Source organism: Schistocerca serialis, chromosome 1, assembly GCF_023864345.2.
Source record: "Schistocerca serialis cubense isolate TAMUIC-IGC-003099 chromosome 1, iqSchSeri2.2, whole genome shotgun sequence".
In the NCBI taxonomy this organism is placed as follows: Eukaryota; Metazoa; Arthropoda; class Insecta; order Orthoptera; family Acrididae; genus Schistocerca; species Schistocerca serialis.
In genome coordinates this window covers 900,838,971-900,862,886 of record NC_064638.1, presented here as the reverse complement: position 1 = coordinate 900,862,886, position 23,916 = coordinate 900,838,971, and the positions used below count along the sequence as shown (strand labels likewise).

At 39.9% G+C, this 23,916-nt stretch overlaps 1 protein-coding gene across 2 annotated transcripts in view; it reads left to right on the top strand.

Annotated features, from left to right (window-relative positions):
- Positions 1–12,488: 12,488 nt before the first annotated feature.
- LOC126411703 (pyrimidodiazepine synthase-like) overlaps positions 12,489–23,916 on the top strand; it is a 148,494-nt gene continuing 137,066 nt past the window's right edge. Inside the window, exon 1 of one of the 2 annotated variants that reach the window (XM_050081386.1) lies at positions 12,489–12,604. In XM_050081386.1, the coding sequence (XP_049937343.1) occupies positions 12,580–12,604 (25 nt within the window). In that variant the 5' untranslated portion in view covers positions 12,489–12,579. The remainder of the gene's footprint in view (positions 12,605–23,916) is intronic. The other variant, XM_050081385.1, reaches the window with a different exon arrangement.

Here is a 23,916-nt window from a genome sequence, read left to right as displayed (position 1 = left end):
TTGGGAGAGCCAGCCCTGTCAAAACTCTACCATCTGGTGACAAGATGTATGAGACAGGCGAAATACCCTCAGACTTCAAGATGAATATAGTAATTACAATCCCAAAGAAAGCAGGTGTTGACAGGTGTGAAAATTACCGAACTATCATTTTAATAAGCCGGTGCTGCAAAATACTAACACGAATTCTTTACAGACGAATGGAAAAACTGGTAGAAGCCGACCTCGGGGAAGATCAGTTTGGATTCCGTAGAAATGTTGGGACACGTGAGGCAATACTGACCCTACGGCTTATCTTAGAAGCTAGATTAAGGAAAGGCAATCCTACGTTTCTAGCATTAGTAGACAGAGAAAGCTTTTGAAAAAGTTGACTGGAATACTCTCTTTCAAATTCTGAAGGTGGCAGGGGTAAAATACAGGGAGCGAAAGGCTGTTTACAATTTGTACAGAAACCAGATGACATTTATAAGAGTCAAGAACATGAAAGGGAGGCAGTGGTTAGGAAGGAAGTGGGACAGGGTTGTAGCCTATCCCCGATGTCATTCAATCTGTATATCGAGCAAGCAGTAAAGAAACAAAAGAAAAGTTCGGAGTAGGTATTAAAATCCATGGAGAAGAAATAAAAACTTTGAGGTTCGCCGATGACATTGTAACTCTGTCAGAGACAGCAAAGGACCTGGAACACCAGCTGAGCGAAATGGACGGTGTCTTGCAAAGAGGATACAAGGTGAACACAACGAAAGCAAAACGAGGATAATGGAATGTAGTCGAATTAAATCGGGTGATGCTGAGGGTATTAGATTAGGAAATGAGACGCTTAAAGTAGTAAATGAGTTTTGCTACTTGGGGACCAAAATAATTAATGATGGTCGAAGTAGAGAGGATATAAAATGTAGACTGACGATGGCAAGGAAAGCGTTTCTGAAGGAGAGAAATTTGTTAACATCGAGTATACAGGGAGGCCAAATATCTCACGAAGTAAGCATCAAACGAAAAAATCTACAAAGAACGAAACTCGTCTAACTTGAAGGGGGAAACCAGATGGCGCTATGGTTGGCCCGCTAGATGGCGCTTCCATAGGTCAAACGGATATCAACTGCGTTTTCTAAAATAGGAACCCCCATTTTTTATTACATATTCATGTAGTACGTAAAGAAATATGAATGTTTTAGTTGGACCATTTTTTTCGCTTTGTGATAGATGGCGCTGTAATAGTCACAAACTTATAAGTACGTGGTATCACGTAACATTCCCCCAGTGCTGACGGTATTTGCTTTGTGATACATTACCCGTGTTAAAATGGACCGTTTACCAATTGCGGAAAAGGTCGATATCGTGTTGATGTGTGGCTTGTTGTCATAAAAATGCCCAACGGGCGTATGCTATGTATGCTGCTCGGTATCCTGGACGACATCATCCAAGTGTCCGGACCGTTCGCCGGATAGTTACTTTATTTAAGGAAACAGGAAGTGTTCGGCCACATGTGAAACATCAACCACGACCTGCAACAAATAATGATGCTCAAGTAGGTGTTTTAGCTGCTGTCGCGGCTAATCCGCACTTCAGTAGCAGATAAATTGCTCGAGAATCGAGAATCTCAAAAACGTCGGTGTTGAGAATGCCACATCAACGTTGATTGCATCCGTACTATATTTCTGTGCACCAGGAATTGCATGCCGACGACTTTCAACGTCGTGAACAGTTCTGCCACTGGGCACAAGAGAAATTACGGGACAATGACAGATTTTTTTGCACGCGTTCTATTTAGCGACGAAGCATCATTCACCAACAGCGGTAACGTAAACCGGCATAATATGCACTATTGGGCAACGTAAAATCCATGATGGCTGCGACAATTGGAACATAAGCGACATGGTGGGTTAAAAAAATGGTTCAAATGGCTCTGAGCACTATGGGACTTAACATCTGAGGTCATCAGTCCCCTAGAACTTAGAACTACTTAAACCTAACTAACCTAAGGACATCACACACATCCATGCCCGAGGCAGGATTCGAGCCTGCGACAGTAGCAGTCGCGCGGTTCCGGACTGCGCGCCTAGAACCGCTAGACCACCGCGGCCGGCAATGGTGGGTTAATGTATGGTGCTGCACTATGAGAGGAAGCATAATTGGCTCCCATTTTATCGGTGGCAAAGATGTTTCATTGCTTGACAGAATGGCGATGTACTTCCAACATAATGGATGTCCGGCACATAGCTCGCATGCGGTTGAAGCGGTATTAAAAAAAAAATGGTTCAAATGGCTCTGAGCACTATTCAATAGCATATTTCATGACAGGTGGATTGGTCGTCAAAGCACCATACCATGGCCCGCACGTTCACCGGATCTGACGTCTCCGGATGTCTTTCTGTGGGGAAAGCTGAAGGATAGTTGCTATCGTGATCCACCGACAACGCCTGACAACATGCGTCAGCGCATTGTCAATGCATGCGCGAACATTACGGAAGGCGAACTACTCGCTGTTGAGAGGAATGTCGTTACACATATTGCCAAATGCATTGAGATTGTCGGACATCATTTTGAGCATTTATTGCATTAATGTGGTATTTACAGGTAATCACGCTGTAACAGCATGCATTGTCAGAAAGGATAAGTTCACAAAGGTACGTGTATCACATTGGAACAACAGAAATAAAATGTTCAAACGTACCTACGTTGTGTATTTTAATTTTAAAAACGTACCTGTTACCAACTGTTCGTCGAAAATTGTGAGTGACATGTCTGTGAGTATTACAGCGCCATCTATCACAAAGCGAAAAAAGTGGTCCGACTAAAACATTCATATTTCTTTACGTAGTACACGAATATGTAATAAAAAGTGGGGGTTCCTATTTTAAAAAACGCAGTTGATATCCGTTTGACCTATGGCAGCGCCATCTAGCGGGCCAACCAGAGCACCATCTGGTTTCCCCCTTCAAGCTAGACGAGTTTAGTTCTTTGTAGTTTTTTCGTTTGACGCTTATTTCGTGAGATATTTGGGTCGGTCACGATCAATGGACCACCCTGTAGATTTAAGTGACAGGAAGTCTTTTCTGAAAGTGTTTGTATGGAGTGTAGCCATGTATGGAAGTGAAACGTGGAAGATAAATAGTTTAGACAGAAAGAGAACAGAAACTTTCGAAATGTGGTGTTACAGAAGGATGCTGAAGATTAGATGGGTAGATCACGTAACTAATGAGGAGGTACTGAATAGAATTGGGGAGAAGAGAAATTTGTGGCACAACTGACTAGCTGTGCATTTCGTGCAACTGTTTCGGCGTCGTGATCGGCCTCATCTTAATGCGGCTGTTAGACACGTTAACATGCGGCTGGAGAAGGAACTGATGGGAGAGGGCATGGGTCACATTTTCGTGCTGCCAGTTGAGTCTATCAGTAGATCGGGTCTCACTAGGCATGGCCTGCACCTCAATATATTTGGGAATGAGTTGCTGGCAAAGCTTATAGGTGACAGTGTAGTGGATGGTGGTGGGATCACTCATGGAAAAATTCCTGTGGTAGTTGGCGTTATAGCTGCGCCTTTTTTAAATTGAAGTCAACTGATAGGTAAACCTGCTTAAAGGAAGTGCCTCTAAGGGCTCCCCTTCAAAGGACATCATGTTTGCAAGTAGAGAAGGAATTAGCATATTCCATCAAAATATAAGAGGTATTAGAGATAAATATAGTGAACTGCTTGTAGATGTTGACTCTGAAATTATTGGTATATCGGAGCACCACTTAAATAATTTGACAATTCAGAGGCTTCCTTCACCATGATACAGATCAGCTGGCTGTTTTTCGAGGAGTTGCTTGTTGGGTAGGGGAGTGGCGATGTATGTAAGAAACACTATTTCGTTTAAGGTTATAGACGTATCACTGCACTGCACTGAACAGATATTTGAATGTTGTTAGGGGCAGTTGAATTTAGTGAAATTAAACTTCTAATTGTTATTGTTTACAGGTCCCCTAACTGTGACTGCAGAGCATTTCTGCTCAAGCTATAGAGGGTTCTTGATTCACTTTATAGGAAGTACCAGAAATTGGTTATATGTGGTGACTTCAATATAAATTTTATATACGATGGTGCAAGAAAAAGGAAGTTGGTAGATCTCCTAAATTCATACGATCTGATGCAGACTGTGTTTTTAACAACTAAGGTACAAGAGAATAGTAGTACAGCCATAGACAACATTTTTGTTCATTCTTCATTACTAGATGGGCATTCTGTTAGTAAAAGGATGAATGGCCTTTCAGACTACAATGCACAAATTTTAACACTAAAAGGCTTTAGTACACAAACCAATGTCACGTATAATTACAAACTATGTAGGAAAGTTAATTCAACAGCAATAGAGAGTTTTTTAAACCTCGCCAAGGAACAAGAGCTGCAGTATGTTTATAGTACCGATGGCATACATGACATATTGATGCTTTCCTTAACACATTTCTCATGCTCTTTGAGAGTTGCTTTCCGTTAGAACATTCTAAATGGGGTACTTGCAGCAAAAGGCGGCCCAGGTGGCTGACTAGTGGGATAAGGATATCATGTAGAGCAAAGCAGGAATTGTATCAAAACGTTAGAAGTAGTCACAATCAAGTTATAGTAGCCCACTACAAAAACTACTGTTAGGTGCTTAAAACGTTATTAGGAAGGCAAAGAGCATGTGGTATGCAAATAGAATAGATAATTCACAGGATAAAATTAAAACCATATGGTCGGTTGTGAAGGAAGCGTCTGGTCAGTGGCACAAGGTTGACTATATAAAGTCAGTTCCCAGTAAAAGTTATTGATAAATCAGATATAAGTACAGTGTTAAACAATCATTTTGTGAGGATTGCTGGTGAATAAAATAAAAAATTAGTTTCTACAGGGAATCATATAACTCTCTTGGCAAATGTATTTCCGACATTGATGTATGAAATACTCCTCTGTGATACAGATAAGGGGGAGATTGAGTCAATAATTAAATCATTGAAGACTAAGGACTCATATGGACATGGTGGAGTGCCTAGCAGAATATTAAAGTGCTGTGCTGCACATATTTGACCTGTATTTAGCCATATTTGTAATTTTTTCTTTAGGAATGGTCAGTTTACTGAACGATTAAAGTACTCAGTAGTAAAGCCGTTTTATAAAAAGAGACAAAGGGATAATGTAGACAATTTTAGTCGTATTTCTGTGCCATCAGTGTTTGCTATGTAATGATAATGGATCATTTTATATCACACGATTTTCTGTCAAATGTGCAGTTTGGCCTTAGAAGTCGTTTAACAACTGAAAGGGCTATATTCTTTTTTCTATGTGAGGTACTGGAGGGGGTTAAACAAAAGGTTTCGAACGCTAGGAATATTTTTTGATTTAACTAAGGCGTTTGATTGTGTTGATCACAAAATATTGCTCCAGGAGTTGGACCATTACCGAATACAGGGAGTAGCTCACAACTGGTTCACCTCTTACATTAGCAACAGACAGCAAAAGGTCATTTTTCACAGTGTTGAGAATGTCTGTGGTGTGGGGTCTGAGTGGGGTACAGTCAAGTGGGGGGGGGGGGGGGGGGCGCTCCAGGGATCAGTGTTGGGGCCACTCGTGTACCTTATTTATATAAACGATATGCCCTCTAGTATTACACGTAACACTAAAATATTTCTTTTTTCTGATGACGCTAGCAAAGGATGTTGCGTGCAGCATTGGCTCGGTTGCAAATAGTGCAGTTCATCACATAAGTTCATAGCTTATAGAAAATAAACTAACGCTAAATCACAGCAAGACTCAGTTTTTACTGTTTCTAAGACACAATTCAACAAAACCTGACGTTATAATTTCACAGAATGAGCATACGATTGGTGAAGCTAAACAGTTCAAATTCCTAGGTGTTCCGACAGATAGTAAACTATCGTTGAAAACCCACATTCAGGATCTGTATCTACATCTACATGGATACTCTGCAAATCACATTTAAGTGCCTGACAGAGAGTTCATCGAACCACTTTCACAATTCTCTATTATTCCAATCTCGTATATCGCGCGGAAAGAATGAACACCTATATCTTTCCGTAAGAGCTCTGATTCCCCTTATTTTATCGTGGTGATCGTTCCTCCCTATGTAGGTCGCTGTCAATAAAATATTTTAGCATTCGGAGGAGAAAGTTGGTGATTGGAATTTCGTAAGAAGACTCCGTCGCAACGAAAAACGCCTTCCTTTAATGATTTCCAGCCCAAATCCTGTATCATTTCTGTGACACTCTCTTCCATATTTCGCGATAATACAAAACGTACTGTCATTCTGTGAACTTTTTCGATGTACTCCGTCAGTCGTATCTGGTAAGGATTCCACACCGCGCACCAGTATTCTAAAAGAGGACTGACAAGCGTAGTGTAGGCAGTGTCCTTAGTAGGCCTGTTACATTTTTAAGTGTCCTGCCAATAAAACGCAATCTTTTGTTAGCCTTCCCCACAACATTCTCTGTGTGTTCCTTCCAATTTAAGTTGTTCGTAATTGTAATACCTATGTATTTAGTTGAATTTACGGCTTTTAGATTAGACTGATTTATCGAGTAACCGAAGTTTAAAGAGTTCGTTTTAGCACTCATGTGGATGACCTCACAATTTTCATTATTTAGGGTCGACTGCTACTTTTCACACCATTCAGATATTTTTTCTAAATCGTTTTGCAGTTTGTTTTGATTTTTTGATGGCTTTATTAGTCGAGAAACGACAGCGTCGTCTGCAAACAACCGAAGGCGGCTGCTCAGATTGTCTCCCAAATCGTTTATATAGATAAGGAACAGCATAGGGCCTATAACACTACCTTGGAGAACACCAGAAATCACTTCTGTTTTACTCGATGACTTTCCGTCAATTACTACGAACTGTGACCTCTCTGACAGGAAATCACAAATCCAGTCACATAACTGAGACGATATTCCATAAGCACGCAATTTCACTACGAGCCGCTTGTGTGGTACAGTGTCAGGATCTTGTTCAAAGACTTAATGCTGCCATTTTCGCAACTATTCGAATGCTATCTGAAGCGAGTGGTCGGTTGGCACGAAAACTGGTTTACTTCGCTTTTGTCGTATGGTGTATTTTGGGGTAATTCTTCCCATTCTAAAAGGATATTTTTGGTTCAGAAACGGGCGGTTCGGCCAATCAGTGGTGTAAGTTCACGAACCTCTTGTCGAGCCCCGTTCACGAGTCTGGATTTTTGACATTGGCCTCTCAGTATATGCATTCCTTACTGTCATTTCTTGTTAACAATATTAGGTTGTTCCCAAAAATGAGCGGTGGCCGAGTGGTTCTAGGCGCTTCAGTACGGAACAGCGAGACTGATACGGTCGTAGGTTCGAATCCTGCCTCGGGCATGGATGTGTGTGATGTCCTTAGGTTAGTTAGGTTTAAGTAGTTTTAAGTTCTATGGGACTGATGACCTCAGATGTTTAGTCCCAAAGTGCTTCGAGCCTTTTGAACCATTTGAACCCAAAAATAAGCAGCTTTCACTCAGTTAATACTCGGCAGAAATCAAACCTGCGTTTGAATTGGACATCCTTAACTCTTGTACAGGAAGGTGTGCAGTATACTGTTGCAACCATTTTCAATGAACTACCCCTAGAATTCAAAAATCTTAACAGTAATCCACGTGCTGAAGAGTTTCCTCATGGGTCACATCTTCTATTCGGTCGAGGAGCTCCTTGAAAATTAAACTGATTCTTGTTCTATTATTGATTACGTTTACTTAAACTTATGCCTTCACTTTTTTCGGGTTCATAAATATTTTATTTTTATCTGCTATTATTATTATTACGTGCGATTGGATCCATATGGATCACGCAAAGCTTTTCCGATTCAATTTTTTAATTCTCCAAACTTCTCTCATTCTTTCCCCATGAATTCTTTTTCTTTCCTCTGTCCATTTTGTCCCCTGTCTCTTGCAAACTTCATTCTCGGGTTGTACTTTCCAACTATTGATTTTTTGCCTGTGTACATTTCTGTTTATAACTTCTGAAGAATTTATTTGTGCATTTGCTAGATCTGTTTTGGTTTCTTGTATCCAGGGTATGGTTTTCAATTTTTCAATGTATATTAAAATTTTGTGGGAGAGTCTGGGTGTTGGGAGTCTGTGGATATGACCGTAAAATTTTAGTCTTCTTTTCCGGATGTCTGCGGCGAGGTTAGATAATTTTTCTGTAGTTTTCCGAGACTGTAACCTGTATCCATCTTTATCTGCTATTATTTTTATATTGTAATTTCATACTGACACGTTCCACGACCTTAGAGACTTGCTCCTCAATTTGATCCTACGGAAACTGACGTGTAAATAATACATAAATAAAATAAAAGAAGCTCAGGAAGAAGTTTATGTCAGTACAGAAATCCTCACTGTTTCCGAACGGTGTTGGCTTGCTTGAGAGAGAGAGTTAAGTGGCTTTCTTGTGTAAAATGGTAGGTATAATGTTTTGTCAACCACACAGAGAAGAGCCCGGGGGGGGGGGGGGGGGGGAGAGGGGGAGTAATGTAAGGAGCATTTTTATCGGTCGGTGGGTGCTTGGAAAATCAGGAGCCCAGCCAGTCTAAATTCAGTAAGAGGCACAAAACTCGGCCATGCGAGGTTTCCTCGTAACAAATATTCGAGCAAAAAGCACTTCATCTAGAACTCAATCTTCTTCTTCATCTAAAAATTTCATCACAAAACTCATCTTCAGCTCCATCACTGGACCCCTGAGAATCACTGGACTGCACTGCCAGAGAAATTTCGGGCTGCCTTGCACTTGCGATGGTCATTGGTACCACAAATGACTGATTTTGCAACCACTTCTGCCTCCATCTACAATACTGTTGTGAGATAGAGCAACAACCAAAACACGATGTGTAGGGAAACCTGTTTTCAACTCCCACCACAAGAGTGACGTATTTCTTTCTGTAGAACTAACCTGTTTGCAAGTGTTATCATGGCAATCACTGGGCTCTTCACAATTGCAATAAATTCACTTTGTATGATTATTATTATCTTCCCCCCCTCCCCCTCCTACCTGACCCCAAGTCAGATATGCCAAGCTCTTATCATATTAAAGTTGCCACTGTTTTCAGTTGTTTTGTGAATAATTTTACTGGAATAATTCAAAATAATTGTGATTCGTGTCTCATTTAGTAGTCATAAGTTTCCTCATTCATTGTTTTGGAAGGCACCATAATTTTTGTGACGTCTCCCAGGCTTACAATTCATTTAACTCTGGGTCAGCTTGCAAATGTATATTTGGATGTCAGCATTGCACAGAAGTAAATAATGGAATGAAGGAACATGTAGAGACATTGTTAAGAAGGACAGTATGATAAGACGAACGATAAGATGTCTAGGAATAAGTTCGATCATACTGTATTTAAAGGGGACGTATCGAACAAACACCATTGGATTCAAATGACACCCAGAGATGAAGAGGTTGGCAGAAGAGAGGAATACGTGGCAGGCTGCATCGAACCAGAGGGCTAATGGTCCACACATTCACCAAAGCAGAAAAGTAAATAAATATCAATACGAGTACTCTGATGAGTCCATGAAATTTAGAGAGAATGATGAAATTCAGCTACAGTACTTTGTAGGAAAATTGATATATTACAGAAAACATTTTATTCTTGTGGTGATAATCCTAATTCATCACGGAACGCAACCGTTCTACACTTCGCCATCCACCTTACAAGCTGAATAACCGTTACAGCACGGGAAATTAGTCTAAAATATAGTGCACCGCCGGGAAAGACCGCAGTTAGTTCTAAATATTTTGTTGCCTCCATTGTCGAAACGAAGCTTGTAATTTTGCTATCCGGTTACTCTCCTTCTTTGTTGAAATCTGTCCTTTTTACCAACAAACCTTCACTTCTTGCACAGCTGGTTATTTCATCGCCACTGTCGAGCAGTAGAGACCAAGAAATGAATATGCTGGCCATCAGAGATTGTGTAGCGACATCGACTTGCACCGATCGTGACTCACGCCCGAACCGCGGCGGGCGCTGCGGAATGGTCGGAGCCACCGGCTAATGCAGCGAGATACTACTCATCATCTGCCCTATATGTTACTATTATTTCGATCCGAATATTGTTTGCTATGTACGACCCTGATGATAATTTGAATCTCGCCTCCAGTGTGTATATATTGTCCTCGCTGGATCACGACGCTTATGGCTTTCCACCCACTTTGTTGAAGTACGAGATTGTTTCTCCGACTTTCTTCGAAACTACGACATCTGAGCGTAATGGCAGCTCAGCTGCACTCAAGTACGTTGTACGTTACGTACAGTGATTGTGTATTTGCAGTGGTACAAAACTGTAGTGACATATCCATGTGCAGTTAATCTGCGCACCCGCAAGTTATAAAAGACAATCATTAACGTCTCTTTCGCAGAACACAGTTTTATCCCAGTTATTTAGCGCAAGTAATGCCCAAGTAAACGAAATAAAGATATTATTTCTATTTCTAATGATCATTCTTTCGAGTGCTGTAATTTTTACAAACATTAGTGCATACCATTAAACTATGTATAATTCTGGTATTTGGTTGGTAGTCGAGAAGGGTTCTCGTCTGTGTCCATTGTGTTCCAGAAGCTTGCAGCAAAGCTTTCGAGAAGTATAATTTTGATAACTGTACAGAAAGTGAGGCTTGTATCATTATTTTTCCAATGACTTTGCTCCATTTCATTTACACAACACACACACACACACACACACACACACACACACACACACATATATATATATATATATATATATATATATATATATATATATATATATATTTTCACCTGTTACCTACAAAAACAGACATCGGATGCAGCTTACTAGGAATCTTTTGTTGTCAAGAATAATGGAACTCCTGAAAAGAGCTCACTCAACTGCGTGTTCTTCTTCAGATTCTCAATACCGCTAACGTTGATTTCCGAACGGGTAACGTGGTTAGGAGGTAGCTTAACACTCAGGCATGAAATTTTTGACCTTCAAATCACATTCTTCCAGTAGGTAGGGAGTAGGAGAGTCAACAAGAAACGTGTGTTATTCATAATGTTTTGAGTGACTGTGGGGAATAAACCATCAATAAACACATGCACTTCGGATCGCCAAAGATTGCAGTCGGTCGCTCACTTCAACTCCGCCACACACTAGAGATTTACCAAGCAGATTCAACCAGTGTTTCAAATGTCAGTTTGTCGTGAAGTTCTGCAATGGAAAATGAATTACGTACTTGGGCAGCGAGGATAGTGCGCTGACTAACAATTGCAAAAGAAAAAAATATGTAATTGATATTGATGAGAGTTAATTTGAATCATCTTTCTTGAGAGCTGTAAGCCAGGCCACAGAATATATTACATTTTTTACTGATACAAAGTGTGTCGCGTACATTTTTCGTTCTGTATTTCATAAATACATTTTTAAGTCCATTGTTCTTTCTTCAGTTATTAGTCTTGTAATTTAACTGCCAGCCGGGTTGGCCGAGCGGTTCTAGGCACTACAGTCAGGAACCGCGCGACCGCTACGGTCGCAGGTTCGAATCCTGCCTCGGGCATGGATGTATGTGCTGTCATTAGGTTAGTTAGGTTTAAGTAGTTCTAAGTTCTAGGGGACTTATGACCTCGGAAGTCCCATTTGAACCATTTTATGTAATGTAACTACAAAGTATTTACACAACTAAGTCATATATTTGCACAATAGTTTTGTAGCCTCGAAATGTTATTGATAGTAGCTCTGATGGTCTCCATAAGTTTTGTTGAATACTGCACGTTAAAGATCATATGAAACGACAAGGGGACAGGGAACTGACACACGACTGTAACACATCTAAACATATGAATAAAAATGCCCACTTAATAAAACCTCATTTTATTTAGAAAAAAAAAAAAACTTTACTAATGCGAGTAGCAATTTCGTATACGATGTAAGTCCATCATTTGTAGGATAGTACGCTCGATTTTCCACGAATTTCTACAGTATATGCTTCAAAATATTGCTTGCTGCAAAACTGAAGAGTACCAGTATCTATAGTTTTATATACCTCCTTAGTGGCAACTTCTTCTTCAACTTCACTTTCGGTCGGGTTTGTTCTTCCTGAATAACTATGAATTCTCACTTCTTCCTTCTTCTAAATTCTTACTTCAAGTGGCCGCAGGAAAACGAAACAGACATATACAGCCACACTCAATACCTAGCCAAAAATTAGTCGCAGTTAGGCAGCCATATTGGTATACATAGCCGATTCGTTGCAAGCCATATGTCAGATTGCTTGGCAATAACGAGCGAACAGCGACCGATCGCTGCGATCTGAGATATCCCCACTAACGTGCGGTATGCGGACAGATTGCGGAACCTGCTGCGATCCGTCGCTTCTGTGTGCGCCCCTCTATGTCACTCAGCATTTAAAGAAAGAAAAAGCATTTTACCAGTGTCAGGCTGAACACGGGTGTTTGCTTTGTGCATGACTAAGGAAAGTCCTTGAAGCATCAAGATTAGATACGCACGGTTTCTTTATAAGCGCAGCCGACAACGAGTTGCACAGAGAGTCCCGCACACTTTGTTGGACACGTAGTTTTCACGAGAGTCAGTTATGGGTGCGAAGTTCCTGAAAAAGGGTAAGTGGAGTATAACATGGGATTTTAAAACCTTTCGATCAAGGCCCCAATGCAGTTCCACTGCACTGAAGTATTATTGGAAGTAATTTTTGTATGCATGAGCCTAAAGTTTCGGTGACAGGAACGAATACCGAAGCTTCGAGGAATAAAATCTCAGCATACGCCAGAGAATGCGTAATCTGCCCATTTTCACGTTTTTATTCTCAGTATTACAATTAAGACGAATAATACTAGCTTGATGCTAATTTTGCATTCCTGCAAGTAATGACACATCTTTGTTCCATCACTTACTAGTATTATAATTTGGTTTTCGAAATGATATGACAGACAGCAGAAGCTTAATGATAATCTTTTGGTTCTGTACTTCCGTGTTATTTTTCTCTATTGTGAATATTTTCTTTCTTTGCTTCATTTTAAAGACAGTTTTTATTCAGTATACGAATCGGAAATATTGTCAAAATAATCTTGCATATCTCCGTTTTTCTATACGTAGCGTTATCATCGACATGCAGTCTGAGAGTGATGCATACCTTCCTTTGTTAACACATATACGGTTAACATTGATAATATTGAACATTCACTGACCAATGTCAAAAGTTCTATGAGTCAGTCACATATTTGTAAAAATATTCCCTTTCATAGCAGCCTAGTTATCAATCGAAAACGTACAACGACAATTGCCTTTCGAAATTAACCTGTGGTCTTGCAATTCCTGTTTGCAAGATATGGTGTATAAAACGAGCAATAAGTGTTTTATGCCAGTGCTCTTCTTGAAGTGCTGATTCTTTGTGAGAAAATTATCTTCCTTCAGGAATATCAGAATGTTCGAAGTGCCGTATTCAGTAGGATATGGTAAAAGACAGAAACTAAGAATTTGACCCGTAATTCTGTTTATCCGTTTCGTTTTCTACAACGCAAGTTACGCTCTCTATATAAGCGGCGCATGGCAATTGCAGTGACTTCTAAATCAATAAAATTGTACTAAGAAAGGGGTTAAATCCGCAGCGTACTGATTGTCAAGTTTAACAGCAATTCATTTAAGGCATGGCACCTTAGTCGCTTTGAATTTTCTAAATTGTATTTTGATATGCAGAATTTAATCCTCGGCTTCCTGGTACCTTTAGCTTCAGCATCAGACAGATCCACATGAGACTGAACAATGGGTATGCATGAGTTAAATTGCTACCTGTAAGTCCAGTAGCTCATATGACAAGACGTTAGTTTCATCGCCAGGATCGAATTGGAAATGGTTATAGGATTCTTCCAGCCGTAAGAACTGAAATTTTTTCTGTCGGTTTCATAGTAATCTCGTTTGTTTCTGTTTCCGTAACATTCTACGTATGGTAGAATTAAACGAAGGCGCTTTCTTGCGTTTCTTATTATCTTTTGGTACGCTTTCCTCTTATCGCTTTGGGACTTGATAAGCCTTGACCTCCTCAAGAATATGTCTCCGTACTTCTGTTTTCTTTTCTCTTGGTAGGTCCTTCCCTTCTGGTTAAATACAGTATACCTTTCACTACTCCTTTCGGCATCCAATCATCTATCATCCTCTTCATACGTCATACACGGTGTACACTCTGATATTTAATAAATATTACCAAATCTTTCTCTTGTGTAAGCTGTTGTAATTCATGATGCTACCTGATTGTCCAGCCCTCTGCATATCTCACAGGCCCATTGATTTTGCACAGCATTTTTCTTTCAAATGGCCTTATGTTGCTTATATCCGCCTCTGCTGTAGGCCTAGTCCACGAGCCTGAATCATATCTACTAAGTGAACATACAGGGCAATAATGTACTCTTAATTTTGTTAGTCGTATGATCAGAGAATTGTTAAATACCAGTAAGATGGCATAAGATGCTGTATTTCCTGCTTGTATTCCCTTTCTGATATATTGCTTCATAACATTTTCATTGGTTGAAAGATACACTGATAATAGAAGCTGCTGATACATTTAAAACATATTTAGATGCTTTCAGATCATGTAGTGTTCTCCTAGCGTTAGAATTGGACGATATCGTGTATTGTGTATTATTTTCTTTTGCAGTGAGTCCTTATTTTGGTCCATCGTTTTTATCTAGACAGATTTTTTGATGTTTTTAAGCTATTTCCATAGTTCTTCTAAGATTATTGTATTTGGTCTAAATGCTCTGACTTCGTTTCTTAAGAAGGAAGTCTATGACTGTCCCCACCAAAGTAGTGTAAGCATAGATTTCCAGTCAACAGTAGACAGTCAATCACCACTACCATCGGATGGCTGTGATATTTTTATGCTATTTAATTCAGCCTGTTTTCTAGTGTCTCAACGAATTATTATGCCTGAATATGAATATGACAGCCTGCGGAGGCAACCGACTGTAAACATTAGACTCTTATATCTGGTTGTTTGTGTCCATGTGTTTTCTCAGGACTCGCTATGTTTCTGCACACACCAGCTTTACAGGAGTCTAATCTGCTTTTCGACGTTCATTTCACTATGTGTTGAATATAACCTAATTTTTAGTTCGTGTTTCAGTCAAATTACAATCGCTAGAACAATATGAGGATGATTGCTTTCTTGAAAAAAAAAAAACTATTTTCTGGGACTTACTGCTAACGCTGTAGCAGTTACAGGCGAGTATTTCAGTATTTTCACTTCCCAGATTTTATATGCGTTCGATATCAGTAATTGCATTCTAAGATATTGAGTTTTCGTCAGTGGATCTCGATTTTTCGGGTAACCCTACGATACACAGTATTCCTCAAGTGCGTTCCACAACTTCGCTGCCACCTGAGCAGACGCTTCTGATGCACGGTGTGGGCTTGCTTTATCCAGGACAGTTCTACAAATCTTCACCCTTTAGTACAGCTCGTGGAATTGTGATCAGAGAACAGACAAACCCTCTGGTTAAGACCTTAAACGGCTTCACATCAGATGACGCAGATTAGTTCCATGCAGTGCTGCATTCGATAGGTAAGTCCAAGATACCAATATAGTTTGAGTTTATTCGTGGCGGCGCTGGCTACCGATAGTGATAGCAGATCCATGTTGTTTGAGCTGCGTCTCTCTAAATCTACATCTACATGACTACTCCACAATTTACACTGTTTCTCTACCGTTTCACTCTAGAACAGCGCGTGGGAAAACTGAACACTTAAATCTTTCCGCTCGAGTTCTGATTTCTTATTTTAATATGATGATCTTTTGTTGCTATGTGGGATGGTGTAAAAAATATTTTCGTAATCAGAGGAAAAAGTTGGGGGTGAAATTTCGTGGAAAGATCTCTCCGCAACGAAAGACGCCTTTATATTAATGATTGCCACATCACCCTGCCTATCATATCCCTACACTCTTTCTCCTATTTCGCGACAGTACGAAATGAGCTGCCGGTCCTTGGACGTTTTCGATGTCCTCCGTCAATCCTCTGATAAGCATTCTATACCGCACAGTGATACTCCTTAGCAGAGGACGGACAAGCGAACTGTAGCCAATCTCTTTAGTACTGCCGCCTTTAAGTATTTTGCTAACAAAACGCAGTCTTTGGTTTGTTTTCCCCACATAATTATCTTTGTGTTCATTGCAGTTTAAGTTATTCGTAGTTATAATTCTTGGGTAATTAGTTGAAGTAACAGCCCTTTAGATTCGTGTAGCCGAAATTTAACGGATTCTCTTCAGTACTCACGTGGACTCATTACTTCGTGAGAATAAAGTGCTAGCTGTGTTTCACAAGAATTAAGTATCCTGAATCTGTGCTGATTGTGTGTCAAAAGCTCGTTTTCCTAGAGGTAATTCGCAATGTTTGAAAACGTTATATGTACCAAACTCCAACTGCAAATGGGCGTCAGTGATTTGGCTCTATAATTTATCGGACTACTTCAACTTCTTTTCTTTGGTATTGGTGAGACCAGCGCAACTTTATAGTCTGGAAGAGGAACACAGCTCTTGAAGGCAGTTACGGGAGAGCAACCGATCGTCCGTTTACCATACTCCAGGATATTTCGACAGGACACCGGCCTACCGTCCTCGCGTGAGCCATCTAAGAGCGAAGAAGACTGATCATTCTGCAATTTATTAGTGGGCTGAGTGTATTGTGCGCATGCGTTAAGTTCGTGATGACACATTGGCCACACTACTTGGCGAGCAGCGCCTACGCTGGTGAAATTGCGGTATTCAGCTGTCACCAGGATTGGCCTTCGCCGTAGCTCTAGGCGTTCTAGGTCGTATTCGTTTATAGCTCTAATTCACAGAAATAAGGCAAGCAGTCGCTGTTTAACAGTCGATGTTTTTCCTGTTCTCGGCGGCCGACGAATTCGTTGGCAACTTGTGTTCCTGGAACTTACTTATGGTTTTCGATCGCACTAGACCAGCGTGTTCGAGGGACTGTTGTCGCCTATCGCTCGAGGACTGGAGGAAACGTTATCGCGCGAACGGCAGAATCGCAGTGTCAGTTACTATAGCATTTCGACAACAGCAAAAAATTTTCGTCTTCAGGTACTACTGCGGCATAATTCACTCTCTAAGGTGGAAGGATATATCTCGGCGAAAGTTTTTTGTCTTTTAGACGCTTTTTTGAAAATTAGTTGTTAGTTTTCTTACTAGTTCGTAGCTTTTAGATCGTCATGACCGTTTGTGCATTAAATTATTTGTCAACGTTGTTGATTTACAATTCGTGAGCGTAGATCTGTATTGCAATATTAGCTTAGTCTGTTTAGTAGTTCCTCGTTTAAGTAGCGTGCATTTTCGTAGAATTTTTGCGCCAGTTTCATACACATGTCCTTTAATTGTTCTGATTCCGCTTCAGAGTATAGCTTACATCTGCAGTTGGAAAGCTCTGTGGAACATGGAGAGTTCTTGTTAGAGCTCGATGTATACGGTTTGTACACCCTGAAGGACGGATTTTGCGACAGGTTCACACACAGGATACGCATTTTCAAGCATTGAGGATGAGGCTGCAATATGACCTTAACTACCCTCTGCTCCCCCCCCCCCTTCCACCCTTCCTTGTCGTTGGTCGTTGCACAAAGCGCGCTGTCTGCATTTCCTGGAGGCGGATGGTGATATTTCTTGAGGCACTACATGCGAAAAACCCAGTGTCATCAGTATATTGTACTCGTGAGCTCCTCTCTTCCTTTGACTCAAAAAAGAATATGTTAAAAGTTGCGTTCCAAACAGCAAACGCCTAGCAACTGATGAGAACTGCAAAATGCGCAACATTTCCAAACAAAATTAATAAAGTAGGATAGTTGAGTAACTGAAGACGACCAGTATTTATAACTGAAACTGAACAAAGTTTATTTTACGTAATAAAATTGCATTCACTTGCGAATTGTGGCCTCAAAATAAAAGAACTAAAATAAGACCAGTTTTGACAACAACAATTCGTCTACAAGGTCCATATACAAGGGCTGTTCAAAAAAAAAATCCCGACAATTCCTAATTTTGAGCGTAATTTCGTGTCTTGCAGCGATATGCGGTTAGCGTCCCTGCACACGCCTTTGTTTAATGTGTAACTGCCGGAAGTTTCATTCTTGTATGTCTGTTATTGTTCATTGCTGTATTGAGTAGAACGTTGTGTTACAGGGGCAACGCGTCTGAATTAAATTTTGCGTGAAGCTCAAGAAAATCTTTACACAGACACACCAAATTACGCAGGACGCCTATAGTGATGAGTGCTTAAGCCGTACTCGGTGTTACGAATGGTTCACATGGCTTAAAAATGGCTGGACGGAAGTTAAAGGTGACCCTCGTTTAGGACGCCCTTCGACGTCTATCGGCGGCACTCACGCAGGAACGTCAACGAAATTGTGCGTGCCAATCGAAGATCAACTATCCGAGAGATTGCAGAAGAATGTAACATTTCAATTGGATCCTGTCATAAAATCCAGACACAGCATCTTGAAATGCATCGTGTTGCCGCCAAGTTCGTCCCTTGGCTCATCCGTCAAGACCTACCATTCTTGTCGTGTTCTTGTTCTTGCAAGGTCAGTAAGCAATATTTACGTCACAGCAAGCAAGAGTGGGAAAATGGGCGTAAGACAACTACCACTATAAATGAAATGAGCGTTTGGCGCCATTGCCCGGGAGGCCACTTGCGGGGCAGGTCCGGCCGCCTTGGTGCAGGTCTTATTACATTCGACGCTACATTGGGCGACCTGCGCGCCGGATGGGGATGAAATGATGATGAAGACAGCGCAATCCACAGTCCCTGAGCGGAAAAAATACCCGACCCAGCAAGGAATCGAACGCGGACCCGTCGGACGGTAATCCGTCACGCTGACCACTCAGCTATCGGGGGTGGACTCTATAACTATACAATAAGTACTACTTTTGGCGAATAGCTAATCAAAATAACGTACTTCTCCTTGATTCCTGGTCTGTGTACAGAATTCATACTCCTTTGGAGCAAACTATTCCTCCTGAAAAATGTGTGACATTGCAGTTATATCACCTGGAACTCCTGGACAAATTCAGCCTTAAACAATAGCTAGTTTCACGATAATATCCAAGCCAGACTGTTTCGCGTTCGGTTGCATGTCATCACATTCCATCAATTCTCATCACCCCGTTGCTTCAATATTATTCCACATGCATTTCTTAGGAGTGGATGCCTACCGGAACGTCCTGCACGGCTTGTAACTCCCAAGAAGTTCGCCGTCGATCCTGATGGTGCGAACCTTGGTGATCATTGTAACGCGCCATTTTTCATTCGGTCTTCATGGTGCAAGTTAATGTCTTGTTTTGAGCATTTCTCGAACGTCGTCAATGTCTATTTTGTGAAATTTAATACCTTTATCCCTTAGAAATTAATCTCTGCACCTTCCGGAAACTCATTTTCTGTCGCCCTCCTGATGCACAAGGTGGATCATTAGCAGCTAAAATTTTTTCTGTCATAATTGTTAACACAGTACTTTCAGATGAGCCTTATAAAAGATTCAACTTGCGACCTTGCACTCAGGGGGTTCCTTGTGAGTTGCAAATTTCACCTGAAGCATCGTTGGTGAAAATCATTGGTCTTATGTGCTGACTTTTGTGACATTTTTCAGGTCTCTTATGCACATTGGCAATTGGTAGGATTTTAGAGGCGTAAGCCAAAGCTTTGTCGAAATAACTATAGAGTCTAATTTCCATACCGACTGCACTTGTTGGAAGACAACAAAGACTTTCCCACTTCTACTGCTGATGTCTGCATCCTACACCCCCTTTATTAGAGATAAAACTTCCGAGATACGGAAACTGGTCTACATCTTATTGTACCGTCGGTCACAGATTAATTTGAGTAGATACGTTTCTGCTTCTTTCGCAAATTGTTTTGATCTTATCGCCACTTATTGTTTTCGATATAGAAGTGCTCATTCCATCCAGCATAGTAGTCATTAGTGGTAAACTTATGAACATTATTTTTAGCTTAAGTAATTCTCATATTGACTGAATGGCCTTTAAATTGTAGGTGTAAATTTGGACTGTAAATTAACATTAAACCACCTCACAGAGTTTTTGTTTATGAAATTCAGAGAAGTTACGTATACCTCGGCATTAATTTTTTTGATGCACTACGGCGTCAACCACCTATCATCGCAATAAAGATTTTATGAACGTCTTACAAAGTTGGGTGAAAAAAGGCTTTTATGCAATGAAATATTTCATAGACTGTACAAAAGAAGGCCTAAAACTTCGACTTTTACTGTATGTAAATTTATGTGTCAACTGATATGTTATTATGGTTATCAATATTACTATGATTTATAGTTATGTAACTTACACTGAGCTTAGTTCTCAATATAGTATTTATTGTTATGAAGGTAACATTATTTTACGTAGCACTGTGCGTTAGTTACTTTGTACAAACTATGATGAGATCGACAGCATGTACGCCGCTAAAAGATGGATAGATAAACTTAAAAACTGAAAATCAAATTAATCAATAGATCACTAATGTTAAAAGCATCTGACCTGTACAGTAACACCTCTGTTGTTTCCATGTATGATGACACTTCGACTGTTTTCAATGCTAGAAGACCTTGCCTCGACAATATCAGTTAACACTAAGAGCATATATATCATGTGCACATTAGATATTGGTTATCTGACAATATTATGTGTTCTTAGTAAGTTATATGAATTATATATTCATTTCACCAAATTTGGTACGTGTATCCAAGACTGCCAAGCAACAATTCTGTGCAGTTCTGTGGCGGGAAAAACCACCTACCTATTATAGTTCAGAAGATAAGACGTTATAAACAATGAGACGGGTGAAAAAATGCATCATCATGCATGAAGTTTAAATTTATTACTTCCGTGCTACTAATTCTGTTCACAATAAATTGCACAGATAGTATCCAAAAAATGGTTCAAATGGCTCTGAGCACTATGGAATTTAACATCTGAGGTTATCAGTCCCCTAGAACTTAGATCTACTTAAACCTAACTAACCTAAGGACATCACACGCATCCATGCCCGAGGCAGGATTCGAACGTGCTGAAACATCCCCTTTGAACAATTATACAAGACTGTGCTTAAACTGACACACAATATTTTGTTAGCGCAACGCAATCTGACTTTCAAAATTCCCTACAAAAGAATGGCCCTGACTAACATTAAACTATACCTTTCACAAATCACTTACCTCACAAAAATCTTCGCTGCTCAAGCTACTGCAATACAGCAAGCGCCACTACTGCCAGCTAAATAAAAGATTCAAACTATGGAAGGCACTAACTACTGATAGGGATAGTTAGCAAATGAAAGATATTAATAGGGAACAAACAATGTATTTACCTTGATATCATCATATATAAATATAGCAGTTCATGACAAATTTCAAGACTCCGCCATCTCTCTCCCCACATCCACCACTGCTGGCGGCTCACCTCCAACTGCGCAACGCTATGCGCTGTTCACATCCAGCTGCCGCTGCCCAACACTACAATGGCAGACAACAATGCAAACTAGCCACAGACTGCACACAGCACAGCCAGTGATTTTCATACAGAGGTGGCGTTACCAATAACAAAACCTAAACAGCCTACTTACATAGCAGTGATTTTCAAACAGAGGTGGCGTTACCAATAAAAAAACCTAAACAGCCTACTTACATAGCCCCCATGCTACCCACAAAAATTTTTACAAATTGGATTGGGCAGTGGCCAATACAGATTTGAAAAAAAATTTTCATAATTACAATAACAGAGAAATCAAATGCATACACTTATTGATACAATGTTGGTCAAAAGCTAAAAATTTCTCACAGTCCATAAAGACAGTCCACATTGTTCATCACAGTAAAAATGCAGAGTTTTTCTCAAAGTCTGAGCAGTAAAAGAAAATGCACATAGAAGTAGTGGATTTCCATGCAGTCTTGAAGAAGTAGTGTTGTCCTTCCAACGGAAAGACAGTGCTGACTCTTGACATGCAGACAGGTAATGGGCCACAACATAGCAAACCCACAGCAGAGTCATTCGACGTTTTGAAGAATATTGGTAGGTAGGTCATCACAGAACAGACCCACTGTAGTCCTGGTAGAGATTACGGTATTGGTGGGCCACCACAGTTGCAGACCCACTGCAGGCCTTGTAGAAATAATGGTAGTGGTGAGTCAGCAAAGGTGTAGACCCACTGTAGTCCTTGTAGAAATGGCCAGCAGCCATCTGTTGCGACTCCGCAGGTGCACAATCACCATCGAAGACTCTTGCAGAGAATATAGCAAGTCCATAAACCACCACTTGTGCACTCACAAAGTGTTTGGAATTGTCCTTAGAACCAGCAATGCTGTTATCCAGTCCCTTGCTGAATTATTAACACACGTGCAAACACTAACAGTCCCTACTTCTCACATATTGTCCATATACTATGACCAACAGAAACGTGTGCAGTGAAATGTAACTTAATTTGAAGAACTGGTGTCTGTACAATTATAAAATTACAACATGAAAATACAATTACAAAGGTACAAAATACATCATTAAAGAACATAACAATACAGATAACATTTGTAGTAACACAGGCTTTACAAAAGAATAGAAATAAACATATACATCAGTGGAATTATGACATGAGTACATACATAAAGGATCACAATAACTTTTGAAACATCAACTTCACACATGAGCATTGAACAGAACAGAATTAATAATGTCTAACATCTTTACAAAGTAAATAACATATTATTAATGCCAATTATATTCGAGGATAACAGTATTCCTCATCATAGTGAATGTAGCTTAATATTAAAAGAAGAAAAAATTCTATGAAACTACACAGAGACAGGAAGAAAACAAATACACAAGGGTACACAAACACATAGTGGGATAACACCAATAGGAAAGGACAGGGTTCGTTTTCAGTGTAACATTTGGTACTGCAGTCCAACCCAAAACTTCATATATCTTTCCTCTTATTTCATCCTTTGTTTCCACCAAAAAAATTCTATCTAAGCATGCTTTCTGTATTTATATGTTCACAGATTTCTTACCTCAACATTTATTTCCAAGAAAATCCTACCTAAACCTGTTTTCTCAATGCATTTCTTCCAATTCATCGCAACTCATTCTCTTAGAGGCTACCCCCTCTTAAGCTAACTTAAATCTACTGAGCTCAGATGCTAAACTAAGAGACGAGGCAATGCAGCAGCACAAAATAAGTAACACAAACAGCAATGACCAAAAAATTGGAAAATTGCAAAGCAAGCTACAGTAAATCTAAATTACCAAGCAATGCAACATTACAACTAATATGAGCCAATGTGCAGCAACAAAAAAATAAATCTGGCTTAGCAGAGTAACACAAATTAAAGTTCAGTAGCACTATGCCTGGCAAACAGCAGCTTATATCTAAACATGACATAGCTCAAGCAGAAAAAATAGTACACTAAAGATAACAATGCAGATAAGGGAAATGTATAATCACATCTTAATGTCTAAGTAATTAAAGTGGTGCACCATAACAACTTATTGTAAAAGAAATATTACCATGTACTTGAAAAGAATATTATGTATGCAGTTACTGTTACTAGTCCCCTCTTATTGTTCTTTCCTTTCCAAATGCTCCTTTTTTGAAGAATGTGGATCACAAAATTATTATTTAATAGATCTGTTGACAGAAAGAGTTCACATTAGCAAATGCATCTAAGTTTATTTTATAAAACTAATGCTGTAACACAGCTGTAAAACAGGTATCAAATGAAATAAGCAATTACGCAAACCAAAGCATAAAAATATCATTCAATAGTCATGTGACATTTCATAAGTTAGTAGCTCTCAACTCTCATAGAAAGACACTTGTCATAATCAGGTGTGCAGATGTACGAATATTTCCCATCAATTCATAAGCAT